This window comes from Anopheles nili, chromosome 3, assembly GCF_943737925.1.
Source record: "Anopheles nili chromosome 3, idAnoNiliSN_F5_01, whole genome shotgun sequence".
NCBI classification, from domain to species: Eukaryota; Metazoa; Arthropoda; class Insecta; order Diptera; family Culicidae; genus Anopheles; species Anopheles nili.
The window spans coordinates 21,351,420-21,379,166 of NC_071292.1; the positions used below are offsets into that span (position 1 = coordinate 21,351,420).

The following is a 27,747-nucleotide window of genomic DNA, read 5'->3' on the forward strand; positions in this document are numbered from 1 at the left end:
GAATTTTAACAAATTCAAAGCATTGACAATATCAAGATATTGTTTGTATATTACTAGCTGTATTTAAGTCCTTTTTAAATTTATCTTTGATTACACAGTATTAAGTATACAGCGCAGATTAGATTGATATCCGTCTTCGGAAGTGCGCAGCTTACCATCTTGATTATTGATATGTAAAATGTCAGTTGATCGTATCAATAACTTCGTTACGTGAAAACAAAACAGTAACAAATTGCAATAATTCGTGCCGATTTATCAAGTATTTCTGATAGTGATTTAATTTTATATTATATTTGATATTGAAATGTAGCTTCTCTTTTACATAACTTTTCAAAAGTCTATTAAATGTGATTGCAACAATTGTAGTGCAACTAGTACACGTGGTAAGTGGTAGAACGATCTTTTTTCTACAATATTATTAACAAATTTTTATGGTGTGGTATACTGCAATGGAAATATAAGATACACCTAAATATAAATTGAGTTACTATTTTCGCGTATTATTTATGGTTGGTTATGTATTAATTGGTTTAGATAACATTGCATAAATGTGTGAGGATTTAAAGAAAGGTGTTAAGATCGAATATCACATATTTACTTACTAGTGAAAGTTTACGAATTTTTAATAACCGATAAATAATTCAAGAATTCTTTACAATGTATATGATTTACAAAGGGTTTCATTCATGGTGTAACAAAAGCTAACGCATTTCCAAAACACGCAGATTAGCAGATATATATGTGGATTATGTTCCATGTGTTTTCATTAAATCGCTTCTTATCACATTATCGTATCACATTTCATATCAAACAGTAGGTTTAAATTATTTTTATTTTCATGCGAAAAATGCTGTAATATCAATGATGATCAATCAACTATGCCCTAAAAAAAGTAAAATATCAAAATCAGATCACACCGCAAACAGTACAATACCTAAATTCGATTGGTATTTTCAGGATTTAGCAGTTATTGTGTTAATTAACTGCAAAATTTCAAGAAACATTGCACGATCTATAGCTATGCCAAATTCATCATCACACAGACAGTTCTATTTGCAGTTTTCTTTCTTTTTTATCAATGGTTTTATATTGACGACTGTTTTTTAGTGTATTTAATAAACGAATCGATCCTTTATCAAATGCCGCCGATCGCTTCTATTCGAACCGTAGTCGACAATTAGATAATTAATATGCTGTCTCCTAAACAATTGCCACCGATTGTGTCGCGAGATCGAGATCGCTTTTGCCCTTATAGTAAACCCCACCGCAGCTTTTACGTACGGCGAGTGCATGATGCTCCTCGCGATCTCCGTCAATGCGCGAGTGCTCCCACCGGGCTGTTGCTTGTTCACTGTGTTAGTGTCCCGACGGGGGATACTTCTCCGGCCGCGGGAGTATATTAGGCGGTCCATATCGCGGGGCTCTGCTATCAGTCGTTTCAGACGAGGTTCGGCATCGGTTTGCGAGAGATGTGGTTTTACTACGGAGTGATCGATTTTCCAACGTGTTCCTTGTGAGGCAGACTTCACAGACATTCGTCCAATTCTGCTACAATTTTTGGGTTTGGATACTTAAGCTGATCTCCTTGTGATTTGCCGCCCGTACGGACCACCAGTGCTGCAAGTGATAAAACACCAGTGTTGTGATTCTAGCTGTGAGCTTTGCTCCAGCTCTGTGCTGTGATTTTTAGTAATCACCTATTTTGCCTCTGGCAATCATTTTGGTATTTTTGGCTTCGACCACCTAGCGCCCCGTGGGTGTAAAAAAAATGATGTAAGTGCCCTCAATTGCTAGCTTGACTGAAAATTAGCAAAATACAACGAACACCGCATCGGCTCGCACCTGAACAAACCTTTGTTCACGCAGGCAGGCTTGTGGACAGGTTCTGCACGCTCTACGGTTGTGTGTTTCTCCATTTTCCATATCCCGGCTGACAAGATTCTATCAGTAGACCACCACTACTCGAACTCCGTTGCACCTGCACATGCAGGCACCCATTCCTTCACTTTGTCGCACTTTACTAAACACGATGCACATCTTCTTGCGAACGATCACGAGCGAGTCCGACCATGCGGGCCGCCTTTATTTAACCCAGTTATTTAGCATGCACGGGGATGCCTTCCTTAAAGGCACTGTTTGCTGATAACTTCATCTCAATTACCTTATCCTTCATCACCATCGCGTTACAATAGTACGAAACCGCGGAGGAAATTTTTCCTTCCTATCTAGCCTACACATATGCGGTTACTATTCGAAGTAAGAACCGGACCCATTAAAAACTTCATTAAATCGCGCTCCTGCGAGTGAACGTGAGCGTCGACGTTCCACTTCGTCATGAGTAAACATCCCTCTCGTTTCGTACTAGTGCTCGATGTTATCGGGATGGGCTTTTACAACCCGAACTCGGTGACGATAACCCAACAGAAATAATAACCGGTAATAAGTTAAACCCTTTTTTTCCTGAATACTATAGCCGTTGATAACGCTGTCGTACGCCAGTACTCGATTGTTAGAGTTTATCTAAGCGAGCTCAGCGTATGACGTGCTGTAATCCGGTATTTGAGAATCATTGTGCACGATGATTTGCCATATCTTTGCCGACACGGTCGTTAGTTTTGTAAAAGAATGGTTTTAGACGAGGTTTGGGAAGGACGGTGAACATGGGGGGTGGGAGAAACAACCGGTGATTTTGCCTAAGCGAATCGCTAAAAGTTTGGCACAAATTTCACAAATTACGAATTGCAACAACAAAAAATGGCTGGAAAATGCCTTGCTGAATTGTGTATTCTTTTTCCCGGCAAAACACGAACCGAGAAAGGGCCAGGGAGGTCGTCTCCGTTGTGTGCTTCACCATGGCGATGAATACATTATCGGTAATGATGGTCACGACGGCGAGCATCATTCATCCTAGCTTGTGGGGAGGGCTATGAATGGGAATAATAGAATTGTACAAAAAAAAAACCGAACAGCATACAGACAATTAGTGTATGTATAGTACATTTGCATGTGCTTTTTAGCTACACAGGTACGCGATCAACCTTTGCTCATGTCAGCCTTGACCAGAGATAGCAAGAGACCGAGCGGGACCGATCATAACGATCAGCCTAGCCTAGCAAGCAAATCATGCTGGCGTGTGTGATCAGCATCGTAGGGAAAGCAAACGAGCATATGAGCGACCAGCTGTTGAAGCATAACTGCCTTGGTGGGCCAATCAGCACGCGACACGGACATCAAACCGTCCATCAGCAGTCGCAGCTTATGCAATGTTGTTTTTTTTTTTATTTTCGCTGCCCCATATTTCTTTCCTTCTCATTTGCCGTAATAATGCGGCCGTAAGATCGCCTTGTGGCCGTGACTGATTGATACGAGCGCCCGCCGGTGTCTGGATGTGAAGCAACCGACACACTTTAAGGATCACGCGGCGCGGAGTCCTTTCGTTATTTGAATGGGAATTGACGAAATAGGCGATAATTGAAGAAATGGTGCACAATAAAAAGCACCTCAAAAATAGCAAACAAACCCATTTAACAAGCGCAAACTGCCGTACTGCCCGCTCGAGGCGGATGTTCTAATCGTCTCGGAAGAGGAAAGAAGCAATAAAGAAAAAACACTCAACGCCCATTTCGTTCTATTTGGCAAATCAAAACATTTCAAACCAAATGTAGCGAAATCAATCACCCGCGCCATATACGGCCCGCTCGTGTGCTTGTATGCGTTCGCTTAATTGACGTAGGTCGTGCAAAATGGGAACGCCGAGGACCAGGACGCACCGGAAACTAGGACTAGTTCAACCAATCAATTGGCATTGCAATTGGGCTGCATTAAAGCGACGGGAGAATGGCTTTAGCGCCGTGTTGACTAAACTGTTGCGGTCTCGGGTGTGTCTGCTTTTTTACGTGTGCCAAACGGAGATCAATTGAAAACGACGAGCGGGAAACAAGATAAGACTGGCACTTCTCGTCGGAAAATTTGCTAGAATGTCAGTCTGTTTGTACAACCGCTGTCGACGAGCATTTTATCAGACAAAGTATCACTTAAAACGTGTTAGATGATTCTGAGTATAGTTTAAGACGTTACTGTCGACCTAGACACAAAACATTGGGAAACCCCGGAGGAGAACTCTGCCGAGGGGCGATCTTGATTTTTACGAACGACAATACAGAGATACGTTCGCATCGATTTGATATCGTGCAAGGGCAAGTGAAAAGCATTACATAGTGCCTCGTTGGTCTCGAACTTCCTTTGCTTTTGCGGTATGGGATGACCTTACGATATCGTATGAATAACGTACAAAATATCTCCGTCTCAGCGTAGCTCACTCTTGGTACAATTTTCGTATGTCTACTGCATGAGCTATTTTTTATGTAGTCTTTTCAGAGTTTTTTTTTTATTTGGCTAATTATTACTCCAGATCCTCCAGAAGCCCCAAATCGGAGTGCCAACATGTACTGCGATACAAGCGGCCACACTTTGTGCTTCAACCGTTCCCCTTCTACCCGTAATTGCTGTCCTCTAGACACACTAATTAGCCGCGGTAACCCACCGTGTGGCGGTTCTGACCAACAATTAGCAACAGTGGTTCAGTTTTATTGTTATACAATTGTCTCACGTACATACCGTCATGCACCACGCCGGCAAATATACGCCGAGAGGGAGCACGTGGAGTACTTTTACATTAGCGACATGCTGCCATATCACCAAAGCATCATTTACGGTTGGCATTGTTTTGGACAGACGCTCTAAAAGCTGGCAACAAGCGGGTGTTTAAATGGCCACCCTTGGTTTACCCAAAGCCACCCCTAGTGTGGTGAAGTTTGCAAGCTGTCCTTTAGAAGTGTTACTTAGCATTCGTTGCACCTTCTGGAGTGGGATGGGCAATTTAAACCACGCTTTCAGGGTAGATTAACTCGGTTACCCACCGTTGGGCTCGCAGTTCTGAGCAAAGCTAACTGCACCGTTGTTATGCGTTATTTTTTATGACACCCTTCATTATTAAGTGTAAGTGTGTCTCTTCTACCAAGCATCCTCGTTGCCGGAATATACCCACTTATCAGTGGGAATTATCTATTTTTATTGCTGTTTTTTTTTTTGTGGCGCAAAAATTCCGCAACATTCGAAGTGGCGCGAGTCGGAAAAGTCCCAACCGATCCCCTAAATCAATAACGTGTGCGTTTTGAAAATTGCATCGGCTTATCTTTAATTGCAAACTAATGGAGATGGTAAAGCTACATTTAAAGAATGTAGGACATGCTTTGATTTAAACGTTGCTGTACCTGTGCGATGAATGTATGTCTTTTACAACATCCTTTTACAAGTGTATCTAAAAGCGGAAATTTTGTGCATGAGTGTTTTGGTACGGTGATGCATACTATGAAACTGAGTAGGCAATGAAGTTGCGAGTTGATTGCCTTCTTTATCGCGTAATTGTTTCATGATGACTTGTGATATTTTTACGCACTGTAAAACATATGTCTATGAGTTGTGTTAAACATATTTTGATTGTGTTAAACAAGCACACGACTTGACCGTCTAGATTAGTGCAAAATCTGCTTAATGATAAATCTTTTTTTTTGCTATTAGTCATCATTATCATTTGATAACGTTTGTTGATTTGTTCAAACATTTTATAACACTTAACATATTACTTTTTTCGCAATATGTTGAAGAGCTTTCCAAGCGGAAGGAAGTCTCTTTATTCAATTCATGCAGGTTGCTTTTATCTTTTACTTTTGTCGAAGTTTCAATCCTCCCAGCTCAGAATTTTGTTTTTTCAGGGTGCATAAAAACAGCCTGTTTATTCCTTTCGCTTGTTAAATAGCTTCAATTCATATCCTTGATTTGCGACGCTCTCATAAAGGATCTGAAGAGGAATTCAATTCGGTTTTTGGTCTGGTATCATATTGCAGATTGAATATCAATAAGAAAAAGCTCTTGCTACTGTCGGTAGCGGCGACGCTAGTGATCATCGCCCTCGTACTCGGTCTAGTGCTCGGTTTACGTTCAAAAGATGATGACGATGCCGCAGTGGCACAAGTCCGCCTCACAGGTGGTGCCGTCACATCCAACGGCATCGAATGTGCTGGCATTGGCGAGGACATACTGCGCCGCAACGGTTCAGCCGTCGATGCAGCCATCGCGACCATGTTCTGCGAAGGTGTCACCTGCCCACAAAGCATGGGTCTTGGTGGTGGCTTCTTGGCTACGATCTACTTCCGCGACAGCAACAAATCGATCGCATTGGATGCCCGCGAAGAGGCACCGGCTGCTGCGACACGCGACATGTTCCTCAATCACTCGTCGGTGGTGGGTGGACTCGCGATTGCCGTGCCCGGTGAATTGAAGGGATATTGGGCGATGCATCAGCGATACGGTCGGCTTGAGTGGAAGACACTTGTCGAGCCTACAATTCGATTATGTCGTGAGGGTCACTTGGTCACCGGTTACCTGGACAGGATACTGAAAGGACGCGAGCAGCGCATCTTGGACGAACCGACGTTGCGAGACGTTTTTATCAACCCGCAAACGCAACAAACATGGCGCGAAGGAGACCGTCTGAAGCGTCCTGCGTTGGCCGACACGCTGGAGGTGATCGCGATAGAGGGTGTCGACGCGTTGTACAGTCGAAATGGAACACTCCTGCCGAAGCTAATGCGCGATCTCAAACTATTCGGAAGCATCATCACCGAGGACGACTTCTACAACTATGAGTATGTAACGGCTTTCATCCACCATCGATTGAACTCCACTGCAGAGCGAGCACTTAGTACAGCTAACGCCTTTGTAGAGGAGTTCAATCTCGTCATGCTCGTGAAAGGGGTTTTAAACTACAGCTAACGATTGCGTCTGTTTATCTTCGATCGATCCTGCATTGTAGGCCACGGTGGGAGGCCCCGTCACAGACCAGTATTAGAAAGTCTAGTCATGTCTACTCGATCCCGCTGCCAGGCAGTGGACCCGTGCTAAACTACATGCTTAACATCCTCGATAACTACGACGATCTGCGGCAAAATGATCCGCTGTCGTGGCATCGGATCGTGGAGAGCTTTAAACACGGGTACGGCTTGCGTACCCGCCTTGGCGATGCGCCCTTCGTCCCGGGTATCGAGGAGGAGCTGCACAAGCTGTCCAGCAAGGCTTACGCCCAGTACATCGCCGAAACAATAGCGAACGATGCGACTCACTCCGAGTACAAGCACTATGGGGCGGAATTTTCTTCCGAGGAGGATCATGGTACAGCTCATGTCGCGGTACTCGCCCCTAACGGAGATGCGGTGTCGATCACGAGCACGATTAACTATGTGTAAGTTTTTGGGACCTGCCCAGACGATTTTTTCATCCTCCCTTATCCTGCATTGGTTGGACATTTTGCCTGACGTTGCCACAACCGTTGTCGTCTCCTACAGCCTGGGTGCCATGGTGCGCTCCACCTCAACCGGAATCGTGCTGAACGACGAGATGGATGATTTCTCCACACCCGGCGTAATCAACGCGTACGGATTACGGGCATCACCCGCCAACTATATCGTCCCTCGCAAGCGACCCCTTTCATCGATGTCACCAACGATCGTGACGGATGCGAGTGGCAACGTGCGAATAGTAGCCGGAAGCGCAGGGGGTTCAAGGATCACCACCGCTACGCTGCAGCTGATCGTACGACACATCATTTTTGGGGAATCGCTTGACACGATCATTAACACACCCCGAATGCACCACCAGCTGGCACCAATGTCGGTGGAGTACGAGAAAGGATTCAATCCGGATGTTATCGCCGGACTGCAGGCTCGGGGTCACATCTGCAACGAGGCCCCATCGGACAGTGGGTTCGCCGCCATTACTGCGATCGTACGCCACGCGGACAATCTCATCGAAGCCACGTACGACCCGAGGAGGTCCGGAAGCATCGCCATATTGAAGGATTAGGGGATCCTTACGGCCTGAAACGGTCCCGGAGGAGACGCGAGTTGCATGATAGCTGTTGTTGCGTCATTATAACACGCCAGATAGGACTAGCAGTAGAAGGGTGTAGTTTTTACCAGGTGCTTTCCTTTCAGGGAAGCGAAACCTTCGCGTTCGTACCGAATGCTTGCCTTGTATTAGGGATATTTGTTTATTGCCTGCCAAGTTGTAAATCGTTATAGTGAACAATTTTGTATAATAAAATGAGCTATTCAAGAGCAATTTTGCGTTCAGCAGCGTGTTTCGTTTGGCGGCATTGGAAGGATCACTTTCGTAAGTCTGGCAGCACAATGATTGTGCGTTTGCCGACGGTTCATCTGCTTCATCCCGCATGCATAATCGTCTATCTCATCCACCCAAAGCACCCGGTGTGTAACACGTTTTCATGTATTTAAGTAACCATTACTTCTAACATCGACAACCGCGTAGCTTGGGCTGGGTCATCATCGGTTGCTCTTCCCCGGGGGCTTATCAACAGTAGCGGCGTCTATGGGAGCCTAGCTTCCATACATCTACTCACACACCCTTCCAATTGTTGGTCAATAAAGCAGCGTAGTGTAGTGGCGAATGTGCCAGGGTGCTCACTAACTAAACTCGCAGAGAAATTAGTTTGAATGCAAGTTTGCGCTTTTGTTAACTTATGGCTTAAACATATGTAGCTTCCCGGGTCAGTTTTAAGATCGCGCTTCTTTACGGTGGGTGCATCGAGTGTTTTGCCGTGTATAAATAGAATAATGCAAAACGTTTTCTTGTCCGCAAGATATTAGATAGTGTGTCGCCTTAAATTACTTCGCAAAGCACGATGAAACGGAGAACCATCCTTACCCTGCTGATCGCGGCGATCATCCTGACGATCCTGACGGTCGTGTTCGTGCTGTCCACACAGGGCAATATTTCCAAAGAACGGCTGAGGGAATCCGTGCGCCATCACACCGGTGCCATTGTTGCTAACGGTGCCGAATGTGCGGAGATTGGCGCTCGGATCCTTCGTCTCAACGGATCAGCCGCAGACGCAGCTATAGCGACGCTCTTTTGCGAAGGAGTCACCTGTCCACAAAGCATGGGCCTGGGCGGTGGCTTTCTGCTAACAATATACCATCACCGGAATCGCACGGTTGAAACGTTGAATGCAAGAGAAACGGCACCAGCAGCTTCCGAGCATACCATGCTGAGGGACGCGACGGAACAAGGACGGGATAAGCGAGGACTAACCGTTGCAGTGCCAGGCGAGCTAAAGGGTTACTGGGAACTACATCAGCGGTATGGTAAGCTTGAGTGGGCCTCGTTGGTACAACCGACGATTGAGCTTTGCGAGCGAGGCCACCTGGTCACACCGTACCTAAGCCGAATTTTGCAACGCGTGGAATCTCAGATTTACGCGGAACCATCGATGAGAGAGGTTTTCATAAACCCGGCAACCAATCGCACGTGGCAAGAAGGCGATAAGATCAAACGGCTTCGGTTGGCGGAAAGCTTACGAGTCGTGGCAACGGAAGGTGTTGATAGTTTGTACAGTCGCGACGGGACATTACTCAAAAAGCTAATGAAAGATCTGAAGTCGTTCGGAAGCGTTATCGAAGTAGAGGACTTTTTGAGTTACAGGTTTAGTATCATAAAATAAGTGCACGTGGCCGAGGTGTTGAAACATACATCAAAAAATCAATCTCATATCTTTGTTAGGCCTCGCTGGGAGACTCCCGATACGGTAACGTTGCAAATGGGCGACCAGGTTCACTCCATCGGTATTCCCGGTAGTGGAACCATACAGAATTTTATGCTGCGCATTCTGGATGGCTACAAGCACACAGATCTGAAGGACCCCCTCACGTGGCACCGTATCGTAGAAAGCATGAAGTTTGCGTACGGTATGCGCACGCGTGTTGGAGATCCCGTCTTTACACCGGAATCGATCGCAGTTATCCGCAACTTGACAGATCCCCACTTTGCGGCTCACATTCGAGATACACTGATCAGCGACGAGCGGACACACGACGATTTTGCGTACTATGGCGCTGAGTTTGCTGATGTAGAAGACAAAGGAACTGCACATATATGTGTACTGGCGCCGAACGGAGATGCTGTATCGGCGACAAGCACCATAAACTATCTGTACGATTATCTATTGCAATCATCGCTCTATTGAAAATATTTTGTTTAATATGCTTTTTTTCTGCCTGTTCCTATTCAGACTTGGAGCCAAAATTCGTTCACAATCAACCGGAATTATACTGAACGATGAGATGGATGACTTTTCTATACCCGGTACAGTGAATACATATGGTTTGCCGGCATCGCCTGCTAACTTTATTGCACCGCAAAAGATTCCACTTTCCTCCATGACACCGACGATCGTTACCGATCGTAATGGCTCCGTGCGAATGGTTTTGGGAGGTGCGGGAGGATCTCGTATCACTAGTGCTACGGCTGTTATGATCTACCGATATCTAGTATTCGGAGAGGATCTTCATACGGTTATGAGTGCGAAGCGCCTGCACCATCAACTAGCACCGATGTGGGTTGACTATGAGGCAGGATTTTCACCAGACATACTCGAGGGGCTCAGGAAAAAAGGCCATCGCGTAAAGGAAAAAACACCAGACGCTGGCTTTGCCGCTGCTACAGGCATTGTGAAGGATCCAATTGATTATACGGTCACAGCGGCTTTTGACCCACGACGTGGTGGTAGTTTGGAGCTAGTAGAAGAGTGATTAGGAGGAAGATTTAAAAAAAAACATGTTTAAAACGCGTTCATGGCATTCCACGTATTTGTAGAATACACCAGAAATAAATTGCAATATTAAAAGTATCTACTTGAGTTGATTGATTGGATGAATTATTCATATATTTTTATCTTTTAAGTAAAGAAAATTGAAGAGTTTTATGCAAATTTTCACCCTAAGTAAAGTTCATCCAAGAATTTGCGTTATTGTTATGGTTATTTATTTAAGAACATCCTAGCCATATTTAGATTTGAATAATTATTTGTGAGCTGAAAGGCATTTCCTCCCAACAGCCACAGTGAGCCTTATCCCGGGCTGACTCGGTTAAATAGTTTGCGTTGTAATAATCAATTTAACGATAAATCGCATCCATGGCACTAATCGCGCAATTTTCAAAAACAAAACGTGTCTTATATTCACCTTGGACGTCGCAATCTGTCATCCGGTTTGTATTGTCAGCAAACCAGCTGTCAAATATCAGTGCTACCAACTCATGACAACTTCCTTCTAACTCGGTCTTTTCGACGTACAACGTGCTGAAGATAGGAGAGGTGTATTGTTTTTCTCGACAAATTTACCAGAAATAGCATCACTAACTACACATTTTTGGTGTCTCGCAGATGGCTGATAAGGCTAAGACTGCCCCCAAGGCGAAGGAAGCCGTGAAAAAGCCGGCAGATGGTAAAACCGCCGTCAAGGAGAAGAAGCCGAAGGTAGCCGGCAAGAAAGTGAAGCTGCTGCCCGTGGTGCCCGAATCGTGGCTGAAGATTGGCAAGGGTAAACGCACTCAGCGTCCGAATGTGGTGGTTGCCCGGCGTAAGATCCGTGCCGTGCGTCTGCTGCGCCGCAAGCAGAATCTTCTCCGTGCTGCAAGCTACGAGAAGAAGTATTTGAAGACAGAGAAGAATGTCGTCAATGAAGCTCGCATCGCTAAGGCGAAGGGCAACATCTACATCCCGGCCGAACCTAGGGTTGCGTTCGTCATGCGTATCCGTGGGTGAGTGTCGGAAACGCCTTGGTGGCACTGGAGCAAAATGCATAACCATTAACGATGGTGCCATTTTTTTCCCGCGCAGTATCAACAAGGTGGCCCCGAAGGTGCGTAAGGTGCTGCAGCTGTTCCGCCTGCGTCAAATCAACAACGGCACGTTCATCAAGCTGAACAAAGCCACCAAGAACATGCTTCGCATTGCAGAGCCTTACATTACCTACGGTTATCCATCGCTGAAGTCCGTTCGCCAGCTGATTTATAAGCGTGGCTTCGTGAAGGTATGTTCCGTTTCGTTGAGTCCCCTCCCAGACCTTTTGGTGTCTCAAGCTCTTAATTTACGTTCTATTTCGTTTTGCTAACCCTTTCCAGCACCGACACAGCCGCATTCCGATCACGGACAACTTCGTGATTGAACGTAAGCTCCGAGGACACCGGCTGCAGTGCGTCGAGGACATGGTTTATCATATCTACACCGGTGGTGCGTCGTTCAAGAAGGTGAGCAATTTCCTGTGGCCGTTCAAGCTGAACACGCCGACGGGCGGTTGGCGCAAGAAGAACAACCACTACGTCGAGGGTGGTGATTTTGGCAACCGCGAAGATAAGATCAACGAGCTTATCCAGCGGATGGTCTAAAATAGTGGACCGGCAAAACAGCCGAAGTGAAAAACAAATTCTCCTTTCGGTCGTCCGTCGTTTTTGTGTCGATAAGTGGAATAAATGAGAAGAGAAAAGACAAAAAAAGGTGCAAAACTAATGCAGTGTTTTGAATCGAGTGTTTTTTTCGGCCAAGGTGTGGAATATGTCGCTTGTGATGATTTTCGGTAAAAAGTGGACCGAATGCTGGTACAGTCGAGCAAATCTGTATATTTGTGAACGTTGTGCTATTGTCAGTCACAGTCCATCTGCAGTGCTGGCTTTAGAATGAAAATACCCATTTCGCCGATCTCACTTCTTGTTTGATTCATCGAGTAGCATTTAATGATGTTTGTGCATTAGCAAAATTTACATTCTTTGTTGTTGCTGCAATAAGTGAAACTTTGATCAATCATGTTTTTTTAATAAGGACGATGAATTCTTATGTACTAAGCAATTCTTAGCAATTAATCGTAATTGTGTTACGTACCTCTATATTAGAAGTCTTGAGGAACTACACGAGCTAGAAATGGATCTAGTGGGCGGTTTCGATGTCGCCTTGCCAAAATTTTTGGTTGTTTTAAAATTTACAGAACTGAGTTAAAAAGACCCTAAAAACTGGAATATTTCTTGAAAGCAGTTGAACATATCTTAATTTAATGGTTCTGATTCATTGCTTTAATTATGATGATCAACTACTGATATATTTTTCCTGTTATTGTTGGTTATAAATGTGATCTGCTCTATTTGTGGGCAGCATCCGATAACTCCAAACAGGAACATTAACCTATTCTATGAAATATTTCGGTATACGAGCGTGTCGTTTTGTTGACCATCTCAGCGAATACGAACAATAGCAGTGAGATACCGACCAATGGGTTCTTTTATTTATTCTTTTTGTTTTAATACTGTTTTTGCCTCAATATGCATGGCAGTGTTTGAGGATGAGCTATTGTACGAATGCCGTCTCTAAATTGGGTTTTAGCAAACGACGGCGCCATTCGAACACGTGTGCTCCTTTGGTTGCTTCGTCGCCAAAAGAAAAGCTCTGCATTTACTTAAGTCTAACTGTGGAAACCCCTAAGATTAATGATCTCTAATGAGAATCGGACATCTGATATCCTTGATGCATTTGTTAGATTATTTTTCCGTGGGGTTTGATGCGAATGGATGACAAGTCGCCATCGATTATTTAAATTTGTTGGAAAGAAATGATACACAAAGGTATGTTAAAAATATCTACAGTACTTGGTTTATTAAAAAAAATAAGAGAGTGTTCCTTAGTCTGGAAGTTGCTATTAGAAAAGAACGAAACTAATGGAATATCCTTGGCTACGGCGCAACGAATATGCCATTTCAATACGGCTATACTCCCTTCTTCGCAACGTTAAAAATCCCAATCCAAGATAATTGTACATGTGTCCATTTACGGTAATATATTTAGATATACGTTCAGATTAAATACTAATATTTTCGGTATTATAATCACTCACTTCCTATCTTCTAACCATCTCTCGACGATGTAGTTTGCTCTCCCGACGTTTTTCATTCCTATTCCAAGTCGATGAGGATAATGCGTTGGATACATGTTACGTTTTTGCGTATTTCAACGGTTGGTAGCAAGGTGATACAGGTTGTGCGTTTGTAAGAAACGAAGCTATCACTGATTTTTAATGCTCGCTAGCTAATTCACTAGCAGAGCGGTTTAGAGTTAGTGTCAATTTTCACTAAAAACCGTACAGTGCTACGCTCATCTAACATTACAAGAGAAAATAGCAGAAAACCCGCACAACGATTGGCTGCGGTACCTTTAGCAAGTAGCTGATTCATTGCCTAGCATTAGTGTTTTACTAGGAAAAAGGTATGTTAAAACTATGCCGTTAAATAGATCCCCTCCAGTATCTTTCTTTTCTCCTTCATCGAATAGTACCTTCCCTTTTCCACGTCGTATGGATAGGTAGTGTATCAAATTTAAAAAAAATGCCCTACGAGGCTACATTGGGTAATCCCTTTTGCATAAGCTGAAATGCAATTTACAGCTTCAATTTACGCCAAGTCCCACGACGGGTCAAATACTAATGGGATTCGTCTCGCTGTGCGCGGTGGGGGTTGCTTAGAAGTCCGAATCATCATCAGTTGGGGAGTTTTCTTCCTCGCTGGAAGTGTTGTAGCTCTTCTTTTTCGTTTTCTACAAAGTATTATTGATAGAGAATAGGAAATAGATTAATATTACATTCCACGCATGTTTGCCATCAAATGTTCTACGATGTTCCGTGGCTTACCTTCTTGACGGGCGTTCCGGCCTCACTACTGCTGTCAGCTATTTTTCTGCCACGCTTAGGTCCGGCGGCGGCCTTTGGGCCTGCCATCTTCGGTGCAAGAGTACGTTTTTTGGCCGGTGCTTTCTTCACCGGTGACGAATCTGAATCAATGATTTCTACCATGGCGTTCAGATCTGGTGCCTGGACCTCGACATCACTGCCATCGTCAGCAGCAGAACGGACGGCGGTATTCGATCGTCCCGCGTTCGTGTTGTCAAACATTTCGTCATCCGAACGGTTGAAGTCGTCGTCCTCGTCATCATCATTACCAGCCAGTGCAGAATAGTTTACCTAATGTGAAAGTAGAACATACATATAGTTAACACTTTCGATAATACTCAATACTGTCTTCCAGCGCGAACAAAAGAAGTTTATCGAAGAAAGGCAGAGACTGAAGAACTTAACAACAAATACCTTGGCAGCTGCGGCGCGCCGTCCAATTTTCTCACGGGCCGGTACGGGAGGTGACGAAAAATCGTCTCCGCTCATGTCCGAGTTGAACATATTATCTTCATCTGATGAAGCACCCTTCTTCTTCTGTTTCCGAGATAGTCATAGAAAAGAAGGTAAATCATATAAAGTACTTTCAAGTTTGCTTATCATATCTCTCAACTTACACGTCCTCGTTTAGCAGGAGCCTTCGTGGCGGGTTCCTTCTTCACTCGTGGTGCCTTGGGCGCCGCCGGATCTTTAGGTTCTTTCTTAACCCTCGGTTTCGGTTTCGGCTTCTCATCACCACCGGCACCTGCCGTTCCTTCAACCAATGCATCAAACTCATCCATTTCACCGCCATCCCCATTTTCACCAGGTTCCTTCTTTTCCTTCTTCACCTTGACTCCCGCTGACAATGCTGCTGCTTTTTCGAACTTTTTAAACAACTCCTCCGTCACACGGAATTGCACAGATTCCGCATTCACGCTCGGTTTGGTTTCATCGATGGCGTGTTTCCGATTGCTGGTCATCTTACGACCCGTAGCAGTGGTCTTGCTCATAGAAGATTTCAGCTTCTTTTCGGTATTGATCGCCTCCAACCGTTCCTTATCTTCCACCTCGTCTAGCTTCTTCGACAGAGCATCGAGATCGTCAATCCAGAGCATCTGCACCGTTTTCGCTTCAAGGGCTTTCAGTTCGGCCAGTTTCATGTCACGCTGCTTCAGTATTTCGTTTTTTCGTTCATCCGTCAGCATCCACATGCTCATACCAAGCAAGTAATCGAACTTTTTCACATCAGTGAGCTTCTGGAATGCTTTCTCAGGATCAATTGGAGCCTTGCCACCCTTCGCCGACGATTTTCCGGGTTTCACATCTTCCAGCTGCTCCTCGTCCTCCTCACCATCACCGTCATCCTCTTCCTGCTCGTCCATCTGGATACGCCTTTTCCATTCTTTGACCGGATCCGCTCGGTAGCCGCGCTTGATGAGCTCGTCTATCATAACCTTACGCTTCTTGTTCTCAACCACCAGCGTACCGCTGCACTTCTCCATGATGAACCGTGCCTTATCAGACATACAGTCCGCTTCGGCCTGCAGCATGCCGAGCAGGTACGTTCGCCGCTTGCCATAGTACTCGAGTCGGATCGTGTAAAACTCTAAGAATATGTCGTTCGCGTGGGCGTATCGTTTGAGATAGTTCTTGTCGTCGAACGCGTTCATCGTAGACGTTGAGATGGAGCTGGTGAGCTTAAACACCCGATGGAATCCACCTTCTTCGGCGTACAATTTCGCATATTCACCGCTTAGGAAGGAAATCACAAACCGCACCGTGGTGTCCGTGTTGTACTCTTTATAGTCCGAAATGATTGCCTTCTGCTTGTCATTGCCGTGCAGCAGCGGTTCCAATACATTTTCCTTGTACGTCTGCGTCCAGGTGCCGATGGGCAGTTCGGAAATCTCAATCTTCTCATTATCCAACAGCGACACCTGTCCCGCAGTAATGTATCGATGCGGTCCGACTGCTTCGATGATGCCACGGAAGTTTTTGTACCACGGTGTTAACACCTTGGGCTCTTCCCCGTTCAGCATACGTCGTATGTTGGCAATCACATCACGCGGGTTATGGTTAGGAATCTTAGTCGCCCAACCAGTACCGATACCTTCCGCTCCATTTATCAGCAGCATTGGTATAATTGGCAAGTACCAAACGGGTTCAATGCGCTGATTGTCCTCGTTCTGATACTCCAGCAGTGGATCGTCGAGCGGGTGGAAAATGTGGCGCGTCAGAGCGGACATCATCGTGAAGATGTACCTCGGGCTAGCGCTGTCTTTTCCTCCCGTAAGGCGTGTACCAAACTGACCACCCGGATAAAGCAGATTAATGTTGTTGCTTCCGACATAGTTCTGTGCCAAATTGATGATCGTCGAGCACAGGGACATCTCACCGTGGTGATAGGCGGACATCTCCGCGACTGAACCGGACAGCTGAGCCACCTTCACCTCGCGCTTGTCGTTACGCTTGAAGCACGTAAACAATACTTTCCGCTGACCGGGCTTCAAGCCGTCCAACACACACGGGATCGATCGTACGTTATCGGCGTTGGAGAACAGCACTAGCTCGAGATTGACGAAGTCTTTGTAGGAAACGTGTTTTGTTGTCTTCGTGTACAAATAGCGCTCTTGTAAACCGACCTGCTTGCGATGGCGACACTCTTCCATGTGCGCCGTTAACCACTCTTTACGTTGTTCGATAGCCTTCTTTGAGAAAGCCATCAGAATCGAGTCGTCATCTCCGGTGTCCTCGTAACGGAACAAAACTCGATGTCGTTCCATGTTCTGGAAGTACTCCTTGGCCTCCTTAGACGTGGACGTACCCAAACCCTTGTAGTACTTTATGTTGTACGTGTGGGCGTTGGGAGTGTCCGCTTTCCATTCCTCAAACTCTGGCAGAGAAAAGAAAGACAGCTCTTCGCCATTCTTTTTCGTCGCCTTTACGATCGGCGTTATGAATTCCTCCAGGAAGGGCAAACGTAACAACTCCGGCCAGTTGGTGTGTATAAAATTTATCAGTAATCCCTTGATGTGGGACCCATCCTGATCCTGATCGGTCATAATCATCACTTTTCCATATCGTAAAGCCTTCAGATCGTCCATCGTTAGATATTTCTTCTTATACTGCAGGCCAAGAATCTTGATGAGGTTATTGATCTCAGCATTCTCAAGAATCTGCTTATGCGTAGCTTCGCGGACGTTCAAAAGTTTACCTCGCAGAGGAAAAACACCGTACGTGTCTCGACCAACAACTCCTAACCCTGAAACAGCCAACGTTTTGGCTGAGTCTCCCTCCGTTAGGATGAGGGTACAATTCAATGAATTGCGCGAACCAGCATCGTTGGCGTCCTCCAACTTAGGAATGCCCTTGATTTTCGATTTCTTCGAACCGGACGTCTTTGCAAGATCAGTTTGAGCCTTAAATTTGGCCCATTGCAGTACCGATTCAACGATGCCACTTTTCGATACGGCTGTAATAAACTTCTCGGAAAGGTTGCATTTTGAACCGAAGCTTTTCGATTGCAGGGTCATGTTTTCCTTAGTCTGCGAGTCAAACGTCGGATTGACGATCAGACAGTTGATGAAGACCCACATGTGGTTCTTGACCTGGAATGGTTTAATGGTCACACCGCCTTTGTTCTTTTTTTTCAGGACCTCGATCAACTGCTTCACTACCATGTCCGACACATAGTCGACGTGACGACCACCCTTTGTAGTGGCTATCGAGTTAACGAACGATACTTGCTGGAAGCCGCGATCTGATATGGCCACTCCCACTTCCCAGCGTTCATTGACGGTTTCGAAGCAAGCTTTCACTGGGACGCCGATATCATCGGTCGAATCCTTGAGGAACAGTTCGACGTAGTCTTTGAACGACTTGATCGGCACTTTCTGACCGTTCAGGAAGACGGTGACTCCACGTGTCGAAGCAGCCACATCGTAGGCTCGCCGAGACAACAGACCAACAATGTCGTTATCCAGTTTTTCCATCTTAAACTTGGATAAGTCGGGCGAAAACGTAATCTTGGTGTAGTCCTCTCCGTGAAAATCGTCCTTAATCTTGGGTTCGGAGGCCTTAGACATGTTGTCACCCCAACTTTGCTTGAAGCATTTTTTGTATTGCTTCGTAGCGGTCTCGACCGTGAACTTGGTGCTGAAAATATTGCAAAGCTTCGCACCATACCCGTTTCGGCCACCAGTTACCTTCTCTTCCTCGTCGTTGTAGTTCGAAGAGGTTAACAAGTGTCCGAAGATCATCGTCGGTACGAACATTTTTTCTTCCTTGTGCATTACCACCGGGATACCTTGGCCGTTGTTCCACACCGAGATGGTATTAGTTTCCTGATTTATCTCAATTTTAATCATGCTCATCTTTGCATCCCGCTGCTTATTATCTGCCGCGTTCACGAGAATCTCATCGAAAATCTTGTACAATCCCGGCACGTATGAGATCTCTTTCTGGACCATCTTTTTTAACTCCACATCGTATACCCACATCTGCTCTCGTAACAGCTCGATCGAACCGATATATGTATCCGGACGGAGGAGAATATGCTCCAGTTGAGATTTCTTTTGGTAAATCTTCTCAATCGATTTACCACCAATTTTGGGACTCGAAGTGGCAGCCTGTGCTCCATTTTGCTGCGCGGCAAACATTGTCTAAAATTAAAAATTGGAATAGAAATTAATATCCGAATATGTGATTCAGGGTTTTTTTTAACAAGCAGTGTGTGAACATAAATACTGCGATATTAAATACTGTGAACCAATTGAATTTTCGAACAATACACTGAATACTATATTTTTTACATTCGATTCCGGCTATTGATCATTTTTGCAGTTTATGTTCTATCAAACGGGTACACAATATTCACGAGCGGCATCGTAGCGTACTATCTCGCTTTATCCCATATCGCAGAGGCGGCACGCATCCTACACTGCGCGTATGACTGAAGAGGATAGTAATAGCCGCTCGAAAAAGCGTCCAACACAAAAATGGCGGCTAAAACAAATTCCACCGCAAAACGAACCTAACAGGACAAAACGCTTACAGTATTGTTATATAGAGCGAATTTTCACTGTCCCATGAGCATGTTAATGGAAAAACCTTCGCTATCTGATGCATCGTAACTGTTTGCCATGTTTGTAACGGAAGCAAAAGTATCTAGCTATCTGGCCAAACTCCTACAAGTTGCCGCCACAATGGATTGGCGGCGGATTTACCGGTAGCGCGTTGGTACAATGCAAAAACTGAATACGAGCAATTTTGTCGAAAAAGAACTATTCTGATTTTTTTCTACTTACCCGAATGTCCGCCATGGCCGATGTCTTTCAACAAACACACTGCTTCACAGATTTTTACGTCAGTTCACGTATAATTGCTGTATCTCGGCTACCAATAGATTTTTGATATGAGGCGAACGAAGGAATCAGCTAGTGTTGTCAGTGCTGGCTCGAACACCAGAATTACACGAATAACACGCACTATAACTTCCCAAGCGCACTGGCTGGGATGTTTAAACGCAATAAAAACACACACCTGGCAGAGGAGACGGATAACTCAAAATAAGTCATCAAATACAAACCAATGAAAAATGGCGAACGTTACCTGATCTACGCCAGTCTGTAGTATGTGGAAATCATACACCAACTTGATTTTTTGCGTCTAACTCAACGGTATTGTTAGCTTATCCGGGGCTACTTTGCTGTTAACATAACAGTAACACTTATCTTTGCCTGTAGCAAATGCGAACGAGACTGTACCAAAGTGATCTTTTGCACGATGAAGCGAACGAAAAGTGAATGAAAACCGCATACACAACAGTGCCACCTTCGTGTGGCTTCTGTGACGCCGGTAGTGCGAAAGAGCGCGCACCCTTGGCCCGAACTGTCAGACTGATGGTTAGCAAATTGCCGAAAGCTGTTATTTTAGCCCGGTGATCTGAAACGAATATGTCTGCGAGCCACAAACGGCGAGATATATTTAATCCTACATATCAACGAGGGAATAAATCAAAGCAGATTACATTGCACTTTCCAAATAAATGATGTAAATGTAATATTTGCTCGCTGGAATCCGCTGATTAGTTTAATTGACTTACCGTTATCAAACAGACGCTGTTTTGAAAACTTCTTTGAATTCGCAAATGCCAAAATAAGTTAGCCGCCGGCGGCGACTTTTAAAGTTCAGTTTTATCTTGAAAAAATTTTCTAAATGTTTCGGTGACAATCCACGATTTAAAAATATTTTAAAGTAAAGGTTATTGGCAAAAGAAATATAATTTAAGAATAACTAAACTGCCATTACGTTTTACTCGTAGAATTACTGCACTATTCATAGAAGCGTGATAATTCAAAGACAATTCGTCAATGTGTAGATCATGCACTAAAGAGTAAAAATTCACTTAGTTCTTTTATTGTTTACATGATGGAAATGACTAAAATATATGAATTTAAACGTAAAACATATACATTTTATTTGGCGATGAGATCAAGTTTAACCACTGGCGAATATCGAAAACTGCTCGACATAAAGCTTGGGTTACGCTGTCAAAACAAAGAAGGATAAAAAGGAAAAGGGGTAAAAATCTTTCGACCTGTTTCGGGTTTTATTTTCGTTTTCTGTTTTACCCTCAATCAGAGGCAAAAGCTAGGAATAAACGCAAAACCTCAAAACAAAATTCTGTTCGAGACTAATTTGTACTGCGGTGCGTCGTCATTGGCGTCGTTTGAGGCCGCGCTCCAGTAACAACAGCGACCAAACAATTCTGTCCATCATCACCGTCATCCAGATCGTCATTGGTGCGCGTACGAAAGCATCTAACGCAAAACGGGAAGGCGGGCAGAGTGAGTTGTTGCAGGGAAAGCGCCGTCTTGTTTAGTAGTGTGGAAAGAAAACAGTGGGTCACATTTTGCTGGTGCCCATCGTGTGTTTGAAGGACAGGCATTTTTCGCGGTTCTCCTGCCCCCCAGTGTGATCTAATCGAAGGCTTCGATTCGCCAAATCGACGGAAATATGGATCGGTAGGTATGTGCGCCAAGTGCGCGCCCTCATGATAGGATGCGAAAGAGAGCAGGAACGTTATGTCAATAGGTTGAAGAAATCGGATGATGAAAGGAAGGAGGAAAAATGTTGGAATGCACTTCCGCATACGTGTTGGCACAATCGAAACAATGGACGCGGGATACCAGTGACCGCGATGGTGTGTGCATTTAGCGTATGGGAGGAAGTGTGTGTGTATGTGTGTTCGTGCGTGCATTTTACTCTAGCGTTTATTTGTTTAGTCGATTTGTTTACGGTTGAACATACCGTTGCCTCCACCTTCTCACTTCGTTCTTTCTTCCGTTTCACCAGCCGACAAGGAGCTATGTCCATGTCACCAGGCACTATGCGGAGACCGGGCGGAATGTCCAGCAGAGACATGCATCCACAGAACCATGCACCCTACCAAACACAACAAACCCTGCCTTCGGCATCTGCAAGCGTGATGATGAGCAATGGCGGCAATGGACCGCCACCTCCGGCCACAGTTCCGTCTTCGTCGGTGATGCATCAGGTGCACCCTCTACAGCCGAACCATCAACAGCTGCACCAGCACCAGATTCAACATTCGCAGCACGACGAGCTCATCCGATACATAAATGAGGCATGGCATAGTGTAAGTATCGCACCCATGGAATTCCCCTGTGGCATATGATTTTGCTAAGCACAGAAGCGAATCGAGGTCAACTGTAATTGAAGCGCCGTTTCGCGAAGCAACAAAGCTGGCTTTCGACAGCCGTATGTTCAACTAACACCTGCAAACTTTCACTTTCATGGTGAAGGCTCGGGTTTGTAAATGGTTTGTGGAAAATGTTTTTTTGTTGCTTATGCCTCAATCGCTCAATAGAATATTTGAAGCAAATAGTCTGCATAACCTTCTTTCCTTTGGACCGCCATCACTCATAGCGCGTATCACTTCATTGCAGATAACAAACGACAAGAGCCAGAAAGCACCAGAATTTTACAAGAGCGTACTTGAGCCGCGATTGTCCGGATTCACACCATTCGATTTAGAAGGTTGGTGGGGTCAGCGGTTGGTACATCAGCTCAATATCGGCTCCCACGGACATCAATGAGTGAACGGGAGGATAACGCATTACGCCGCTCGACCCATTCGGTCGCAGATAACAGGAAAACTCCGTCGTTCGTTTTACTCCTTTCCCTCCTTTTTTATTTTCCCCACCATACTCACAGTAACGGGTCGTTTTAGAAATCGTCGTTGAGGAAATCTGCATTACCTCAAATGTAGAAAAACGTGAAGGATCATGTTGAAAATTGACATTACTTGAATGATTTAGTTACTTTCCTTTCTATTTTAACAATCGTGGTATTACATACTATCATATTTGTGAAAACTGTGTACGGTGGAAGCAGTTTCTGTAACGATTCTTTTAAAGTTGAGTTTCGTTTTTTAATATACATGTTTTGCTAAATATCTTTTATTCTTGTTTACGGAAATCAGTTGATTGCACGACGGGACAAGGCAGTGTGAGAGAATGCGAGGGGTAAGGCGTTAGATTAAGGCGAATAGGGAAAAAAAGGATGAAAGGTAGCATGAATTTTAACCCTAAAAGATATGCAATGTAATGCGTGGGGGTAACAGATGATAAGAAGCCGGCGAGCGAATTCATGGGCGAATGCATATTATTTTCGACCTTTGTTTACAATTCGAACTCAGTACACAAGCAACAAATCGATACCAACAGGATAGTGAAAACCATCTTGTTTACTAGTTTACTTCTGTTGAATAATTTATATGGAACCAATAGTACCATTCACAGTTGCAAACAGGAAATGAAAGCCGTGTAATGAGCATTTCTGCAAAAGCTGAGCAGAGGAGGCTGCGAGTGTAAGAATGATGCTTGTAAGGGATTGGCGGTGTAATAAAATATAATTCGAAAAAAAAGGAATATCCATTTTCATCTAGTTCTTTTTTGAGTTATAATGCTTAGTACGAATGAAAACAGTAATCATGGAAGCTTAAGTTAGCATAATTCTGTATTTGTACCGAAAATTTCAAATAGATTTGTTGTTCGTTTACTGTCAAAATGGCAGCCAGGATGATGGTCCTATAATACCCTACGAACCGGACTTGTATCGGTGCACTTTGATTTTTTTTGACACTTGCAAATAAAGAAATTGACAATCTTTAGTGTGTGGCTATTTGTTGTGCGTGCGAAACACTACAAACCTACTTCAATCGTACGAGCAAATGCAGCAGCATTTGTGAATCTGTTATTTAGATTGCAACATCGTGGCCGTGCGTACCGCCTCGTGTTTCAGTCCTAATAAGGGCAGTGCATACTAATCCACAACATTTCCAACCAGTGAAGTGTCAACCTCTTGCCCTGGATGGCCCGTGCCTCGATATGTATGGGTTGCTAAGCTAGTGCAAAAGGAAAACGAAGTCACTCGAGCATCAATGTTTCTTGATTGTGCTACAGTACAGCAGAGAATTCGGCCGTTATCGCAATAGACGTACATGATTGTTGTCAGTCTCCATAGAGATTTGATAGGTCAGAATTTTCGAAGCTGCAAAACAAAGGTGCCTTTCGTCAGCACCAGCAACATGAGTAAGCATATGTATACAACGGCAAACTTGTCGGATGTTGAGCTGAAGGATCAAGGAAACAGGCTTTTCTCTGCACGCAAATACGACGATGCCGTCAATCTCTATACGAAAGCGATTGTAAGTATTGTCCCAATCATGTAGTAAGTATTGGCCGACCATCTCTTGAAACAATGTTCACTTCTATTTTTTTTCCAAAAAAAATCTATAATGCGTCACTCAGATAATTAAATGCTTGTATCTGTTCCCCTGTCCTAATAGGGTCGCGTTTCCACACACTTATCGAGTGCAATTTGATGTCAATAACTTGGAATCGAGTGCAATTTTATGTTGGTGTCCATGGGAAACCTTATGTGAAAGAGTTGAAGAAAAAACATGCAAAAATTTCATATAGAACTCAGCACGAGCGTTCAACACAGTTTAAATAGGGATAGGTCCAGCATTGCCTGCTAAGAACTAACGAATTTGGGGTCAACGAAAGAGCAGACGAGAGGAACGGAACGAACGCGTGCTAGAGTGGGCTTTTAACCCATTTCAAGGTTATCGTTTTATCGATAAGATGCTTTTCTGTTGCTCCATGGCAATAGCAAGGCTGCTGAAAATTATGTTCATCGTCGAACAAAGTATGGATATGGGTGTTTGTGTCTATTAGTATGGATTTTTAAGTATTGCATTATTACTGAGTTTTTGTACTTTAAAAACCAAAACATGCAAGTGTCGAAACTACTTTAAGTGAAGTCAATAAGCCCAAAAAGAATAGCATAACTTTGTTTTTTTCACAATATTTGCCGAACTTCTCTATCAATTGACCTATTTTATGTGCAATTGACCTGATCAGAATACTCAGAATGTCTGTTCTAGAACTATGTTCTTATGTTCGCCTTACAGACAAAGCCGGTGGGAATATAATGCTTACGGAAGGTAAACGAAGAATTCATATTGGGCCAACGAAAAGCACAGCATCAGAAATTTGTGCAGATTTACAACTTCCGATAAACAAGAGAACGTGTGCAGAAAATCTTGTCCAGCATCGAAGCCATGCGTTGCCACGAAAGGTTCGGCTATTAGACAGAGTAGAGTTCCATATAGCGATGGACCATATACTCTTGTCGGATGTAAAGAAGCTCAGTTAATGGTCCAGATAGTTGGTAATACAACTGGCATGATCAGTAAAATATCCAGCCGTTCAGATGAATGCTTGTGGCGCATGCAAATTGATTGATTGCAGCTTTTTCATTTTCAGTAAATGTTCCAAAGCCTATAGTTCTGTATATGTTATCTGTACGGTTGTCGGATTTGAAGAGTATTCAGTTCCTTGTTTCTGAAACGGTGGGCGCAATTAGATTAAACATGAATCCCCTTATTGGAACATACGAATGCCGTCAAGCAAACCCGTGACGTTATCTACGATTTATGAATGAAATATTAAGCTGTAGAGGAACGAGAAATGGTTGTTACTCTAATTGGATTAAAGTTGATACAGGGTTCCTTCTTGCTACGGTATCCTTACAACGTGAAAATCATGCCCCTACGCTCACTGTCGCGAAAAGCTTCAACAAAATCACTCCCCTGAGCTGTTGGTATTTCATTGAACTCTCTACTCCTGAGACCTTTACGACAAAGAAAAGAAAACCGATGGACTGTGACTGTTGAAGGTAATTGGAAATAGACACCTTTGGGTGTAAAATGTGGCTTTATTTTTGTCGGCATACCCTGCGACATGATCGCGCACATTGTATTACTAGTTTCGCAGGGCTAGTGTTGACCTACGCCAATGTTTCCCCCTCGAATTTTTTGAAAGCCGGTAACATCATAGTAGGACACGTGCAACGACAGCAGTGCACGTGTCGCTGTCGCGTGTAGGAGTATTTGATTTCTTTTTAACGTTCCTTGCTTATCTGCTTTGGATTTTCCAATTTTAGACATGTAGAGGCCGCTTAAATTCATCCTGTGTGGTGTTCGATATTGTATTAAATATATTTATTTTGTTCATTTTCTTCTCTAGATCAAAAACTCTACAAATGCAACCTATTTCACCAATCGCGCCCTGTGCCATATCAAGATGAAGCGCTGGGAGACGGCATGCAGCGATTGCAGGCGTGCGCTCGACATGGACCCGAATTTGGTGAAGGGACATTTCTTCCTAGGGCTCAGCCTGATGGAACTGGACTCGTTCGATGAAGCGATCAAACACCTGCAGAGGGCACATGATCTGGCCAAGGAACAGAAACTCAACTTCGGTGATGACATTGCTTCACAGCTGCGCCTGGCGCGGAAGAAACGCTGGAACATACAGGAGGAGAAACGCATCTGCCAGGAGATCAAACTGCAATCCTATCTCAACAGGTTGGTGAACAGGAGAGTAAAAAACAGTACCATCATTTTGGTGCTGTTATTTTAGAACCTTTCCAAGGTCTGTTAAACTTTAATTGCCTGCACCTTTCGCTCTTCTCGATAGACTTATCAACGAGGATATGGAAAACCGTTTGGCCAAGCTAAAAGTGGACGATACGATCAACGAGGAAACCCTCAAGGAGAAATCCAATGAGATCGAACTAGAAAGCGTAAGTGTTTTCGGAAGCTATTTCATTATTGGTGGCTTGCTTTCGTTAAATCATATCAGTTACTAACTGCCTTTATTGATTCGATACATTTCCATATTTTTTTTTACAGGAAAATCACTTGACTGAACTAAACAATATGTTCGCAAAGGTGGACGACCGGCGACGGGTAAGAAAGAAAGCGCGAGCGAAAACGTGGAAGATTCTTGATTGTAATATTGATTTTTTTCGTTCCAGAAACGAGAAGTACCTGATTATCTGTGTGGCAAGATTAGTTTCGAGCTGCTGGTCGATCCTGTAATCACACCCTCTGGCATGACGTATGAGCGAAAGGACATCGAGGAGCATCTGCAACGGGTGGGCCATTTCGATCCGGTGACACGAGTCAAACTCACACAAGACCAGCTGATATCGAATTACTCGATGAAGGAAGTCGTCGATGCGTTCCTGCAGGAAAACGAATGGGCACTGGATTACTAAGCGTGCGGAGTGGTGTACTAGTTCTACTAGGCAGCTGTGTTTAACAGATTTTAGCGCCTATAGCGTATGCCACTCATCGGCGAGAGGCAATGAATGCGATTTTTTTTCGGCGGATCCCCTGTTACAAACTTAAAGAATTTTAATGTCGGAGTTTTCTGGGATATCCATTCAAACATGGTACGACGCTCGTACAAAACAGTGTAAAGGAATTGATTTTTTATATTTATTTGATTTGTGATCCCAGTCCTCGGTGCACTGTAAAATCACTATGATTGTGTGCTAGGAGCTAGCTAAATAGAAAAAAAAATGAACTACTGAAATGCCCGCCCGTCAGTGTTTTTTTTTGTTTTGTGCCAGGAAAAGGAATAGGAGCACTGAATTTAGAGACGGTTACTTCACAGTTACAATTTGTATCGCTTTCTCTTCCCGTATGTAATGGCTTTGGGTAATGATTGCGTTTCGGTACGCCAGGGTCAGGGATGTCCTAGCT

General features: G+C 44.3%; 5 protein-coding genes across 5 annotated transcripts; 4 read left to right on the forward strand and 1 right to left on the reverse strand.

Moving 5' to 3' along the window:
* Window positions 1-1,765: 1,765 nt before the first annotated feature.
* LOC128727600 (glutathione hydrolase 1 proenzyme-like) lies at window positions 1,766-10,744 on the forward strand. The gene is made up of 6 exons (XM_053821530.1): window positions 1,766-1,773; window positions 5,907-6,707; window positions 6,875-7,300; window positions 8,755-9,558; window positions 9,637-10,065; window positions 10,145-10,744. Exons 1-6 carry the CDS (start codon window positions 1,769-1,771, stop codon window positions 10,662-10,664), a joined length of 2,985 nt encoding a protein of 994 aa, XP_053677505.1. The 5' UTR covers window positions 1,766-1,768; the 3' UTR covers window positions 10,665-10,744.
* A 431-nt stretch (window positions 10,745-11,175) lies between these two features.
* On the forward strand, window positions 11,176-12,421 carry LOC128727124 (60S ribosomal protein L7). Its single transcript, XM_053820991.1, has 4 exons — window positions 11,176-11,227; window positions 11,297-11,673; window positions 11,753-11,945; window positions 12,037-12,421. Exons 2-4 carry the CDS (start codon window positions 11,297-11,299, stop codon window positions 12,298-12,300), a joined length of 834 nt encoding a protein of 277 aa, XP_053676966.1. The 5' UTR covers window positions 11,176-11,227; the 3' UTR covers window positions 12,301-12,421.
* A 1,247-nt stretch (window positions 12,422-13,668) lies between these two features.
* Window positions 13,669-19,924, reverse strand: LOC128725190 (DNA topoisomerase 2). Its single transcript, XM_053818914.1, has 5 exons — window positions 19,910-19,924; window positions 15,239-19,264; window positions 15,036-15,158; window positions 14,583-14,912; window positions 13,669-14,488 (listed from the first exon to the last, which is right to left on the reverse strand). The coding sequence occupies exons 1-5, from the start codon at window positions 19,922-19,924 to the stop codon at window positions 14,414-14,416; spliced, it is 4,569 nt and encodes a 1,522-aa protein (XP_053674889.1). The 3' UTR covers window positions 13,669-14,413.
* Window positions 19,925-21,496: 1,572 nt separating this feature from the next.
* LOC128725331 (MAPK regulated corepressor interacting protein 2) lies at window positions 21,497-23,080 on the forward strand. The gene is made up of 3 exons (XM_053819063.1): window positions 21,497-21,628; window positions 21,960-22,263; window positions 22,574-23,080. Exons 1-3 carry the CDS (start codon window positions 21,621-21,623, stop codon window positions 22,721-22,723), a joined length of 462 nt encoding a protein of 153 aa, XP_053675038.1. The 5' UTR covers window positions 21,497-21,620; the 3' UTR covers window positions 22,724-23,080.
* Window positions 23,081-24,213: 1,133 nt separating this feature from the next.
* On the forward strand, window positions 24,214-27,312 carry LOC128723052 (E3 ubiquitin-protein ligase CHIP). Its single transcript, XM_053816757.1, has 5 exons — window positions 24,214-24,336; window positions 26,222-26,562; window positions 26,675-26,780; window positions 26,890-26,946; window positions 27,015-27,312. Exons 1-5 carry the CDS (start codon window positions 24,217-24,219, stop codon window positions 27,255-27,257), a joined length of 867 nt encoding a protein of 288 aa, XP_053672732.1. The 5' UTR covers window positions 24,214-24,216; the 3' UTR covers window positions 27,258-27,312.
* The last annotated feature ends 435 nt before the right edge of the window (window positions 27,313-27,747 follow it).

Excerpts from the sequence above, each read along its gene's own strand:
- LOC128727600 (XM_053821530.1), top strand. Across the intron at positions 7,301-8,754 it reads ACGAGCACGATTAACTATGT|CACGATGAAACGGAGAACCA; the intron begins GTAAGTTTTTGG and ends TACTTCGCAAAG. Across the intron at positions 10,066-10,144 it reads ACAAGCACCATAAACTATCT|ACTTGGAGCCAAAATTCGTT; the intron begins GTACGATTATCT and ends GTTCCTATTCAG.
- LOC128727124 (XM_053820991.1), top strand. The coding sequence starts at position 11,297 with ATGGCTGATAAGGCTAAGACTGCCCCCAAGGCGAAGGAAGCCGTGAAA. Across the intron at positions 11,674-11,752 it reads TTCGTCATGCGTATCCGTGG|TATCAACAAGGTGGCCCCGA; the intron begins GTGAGTGTCGGA and ends TTTCCCGCGCAG. Across the intron at positions 11,946-12,036 it reads ATAAGCGTGGCTTCGTGAAG|CACCGACACAGCCGCATTCC; the intron begins GTATGTTCCGTT and ends AACCCTTTCCAG.
- LOC128725190 (XM_053818914.1), bottom strand. Across the intron at positions 15,159-15,238 it reads CTCCTGCTAAACGAGGACGT|AAGAAGAAGGGTGCTTCATC; the intron begins GTAAGTTGAGAG and ends TCTCGGAAACAG. Across the intron at positions 14,489-14,582 it reads CCGGAACGCCCGTCAAGAAG|AAAACGAAAAAGAAGAGCTA; the intron begins GTAAGCCACGGA and ends AATACTTTGTAG.
- LOC128725331 (XM_053819063.1), top strand. Across the intron at positions 22,264-22,573 it reads TAAATGAGGCATGGCATAGT|ATAACAAACGACAAGAGCCA; the intron begins GTAAGTATCGCA and ends ACTTCATTGCAG.
- LOC128723052 (XM_053816757.1), top strand. The coding sequence starts at position 24,217 with ATGAGTAAGCATATGTATACAACGGCAAACTTGTCGGATGTTGAGCTG. Across the intron at positions 24,337-26,221 it reads ATCTCTATACGAAAGCGATT|ATCAAAAACTCTACAAATGC; the intron begins GTAAGTATTGTC and ends TTTCTTCTCTAG. Across the intron at positions 26,563-26,674 it reads CTGCAATCCTATCTCAACAG|ACTTATCAACGAGGATATGG; the intron begins GTTGGTGAACAG and ends TCTTCTCGATAG.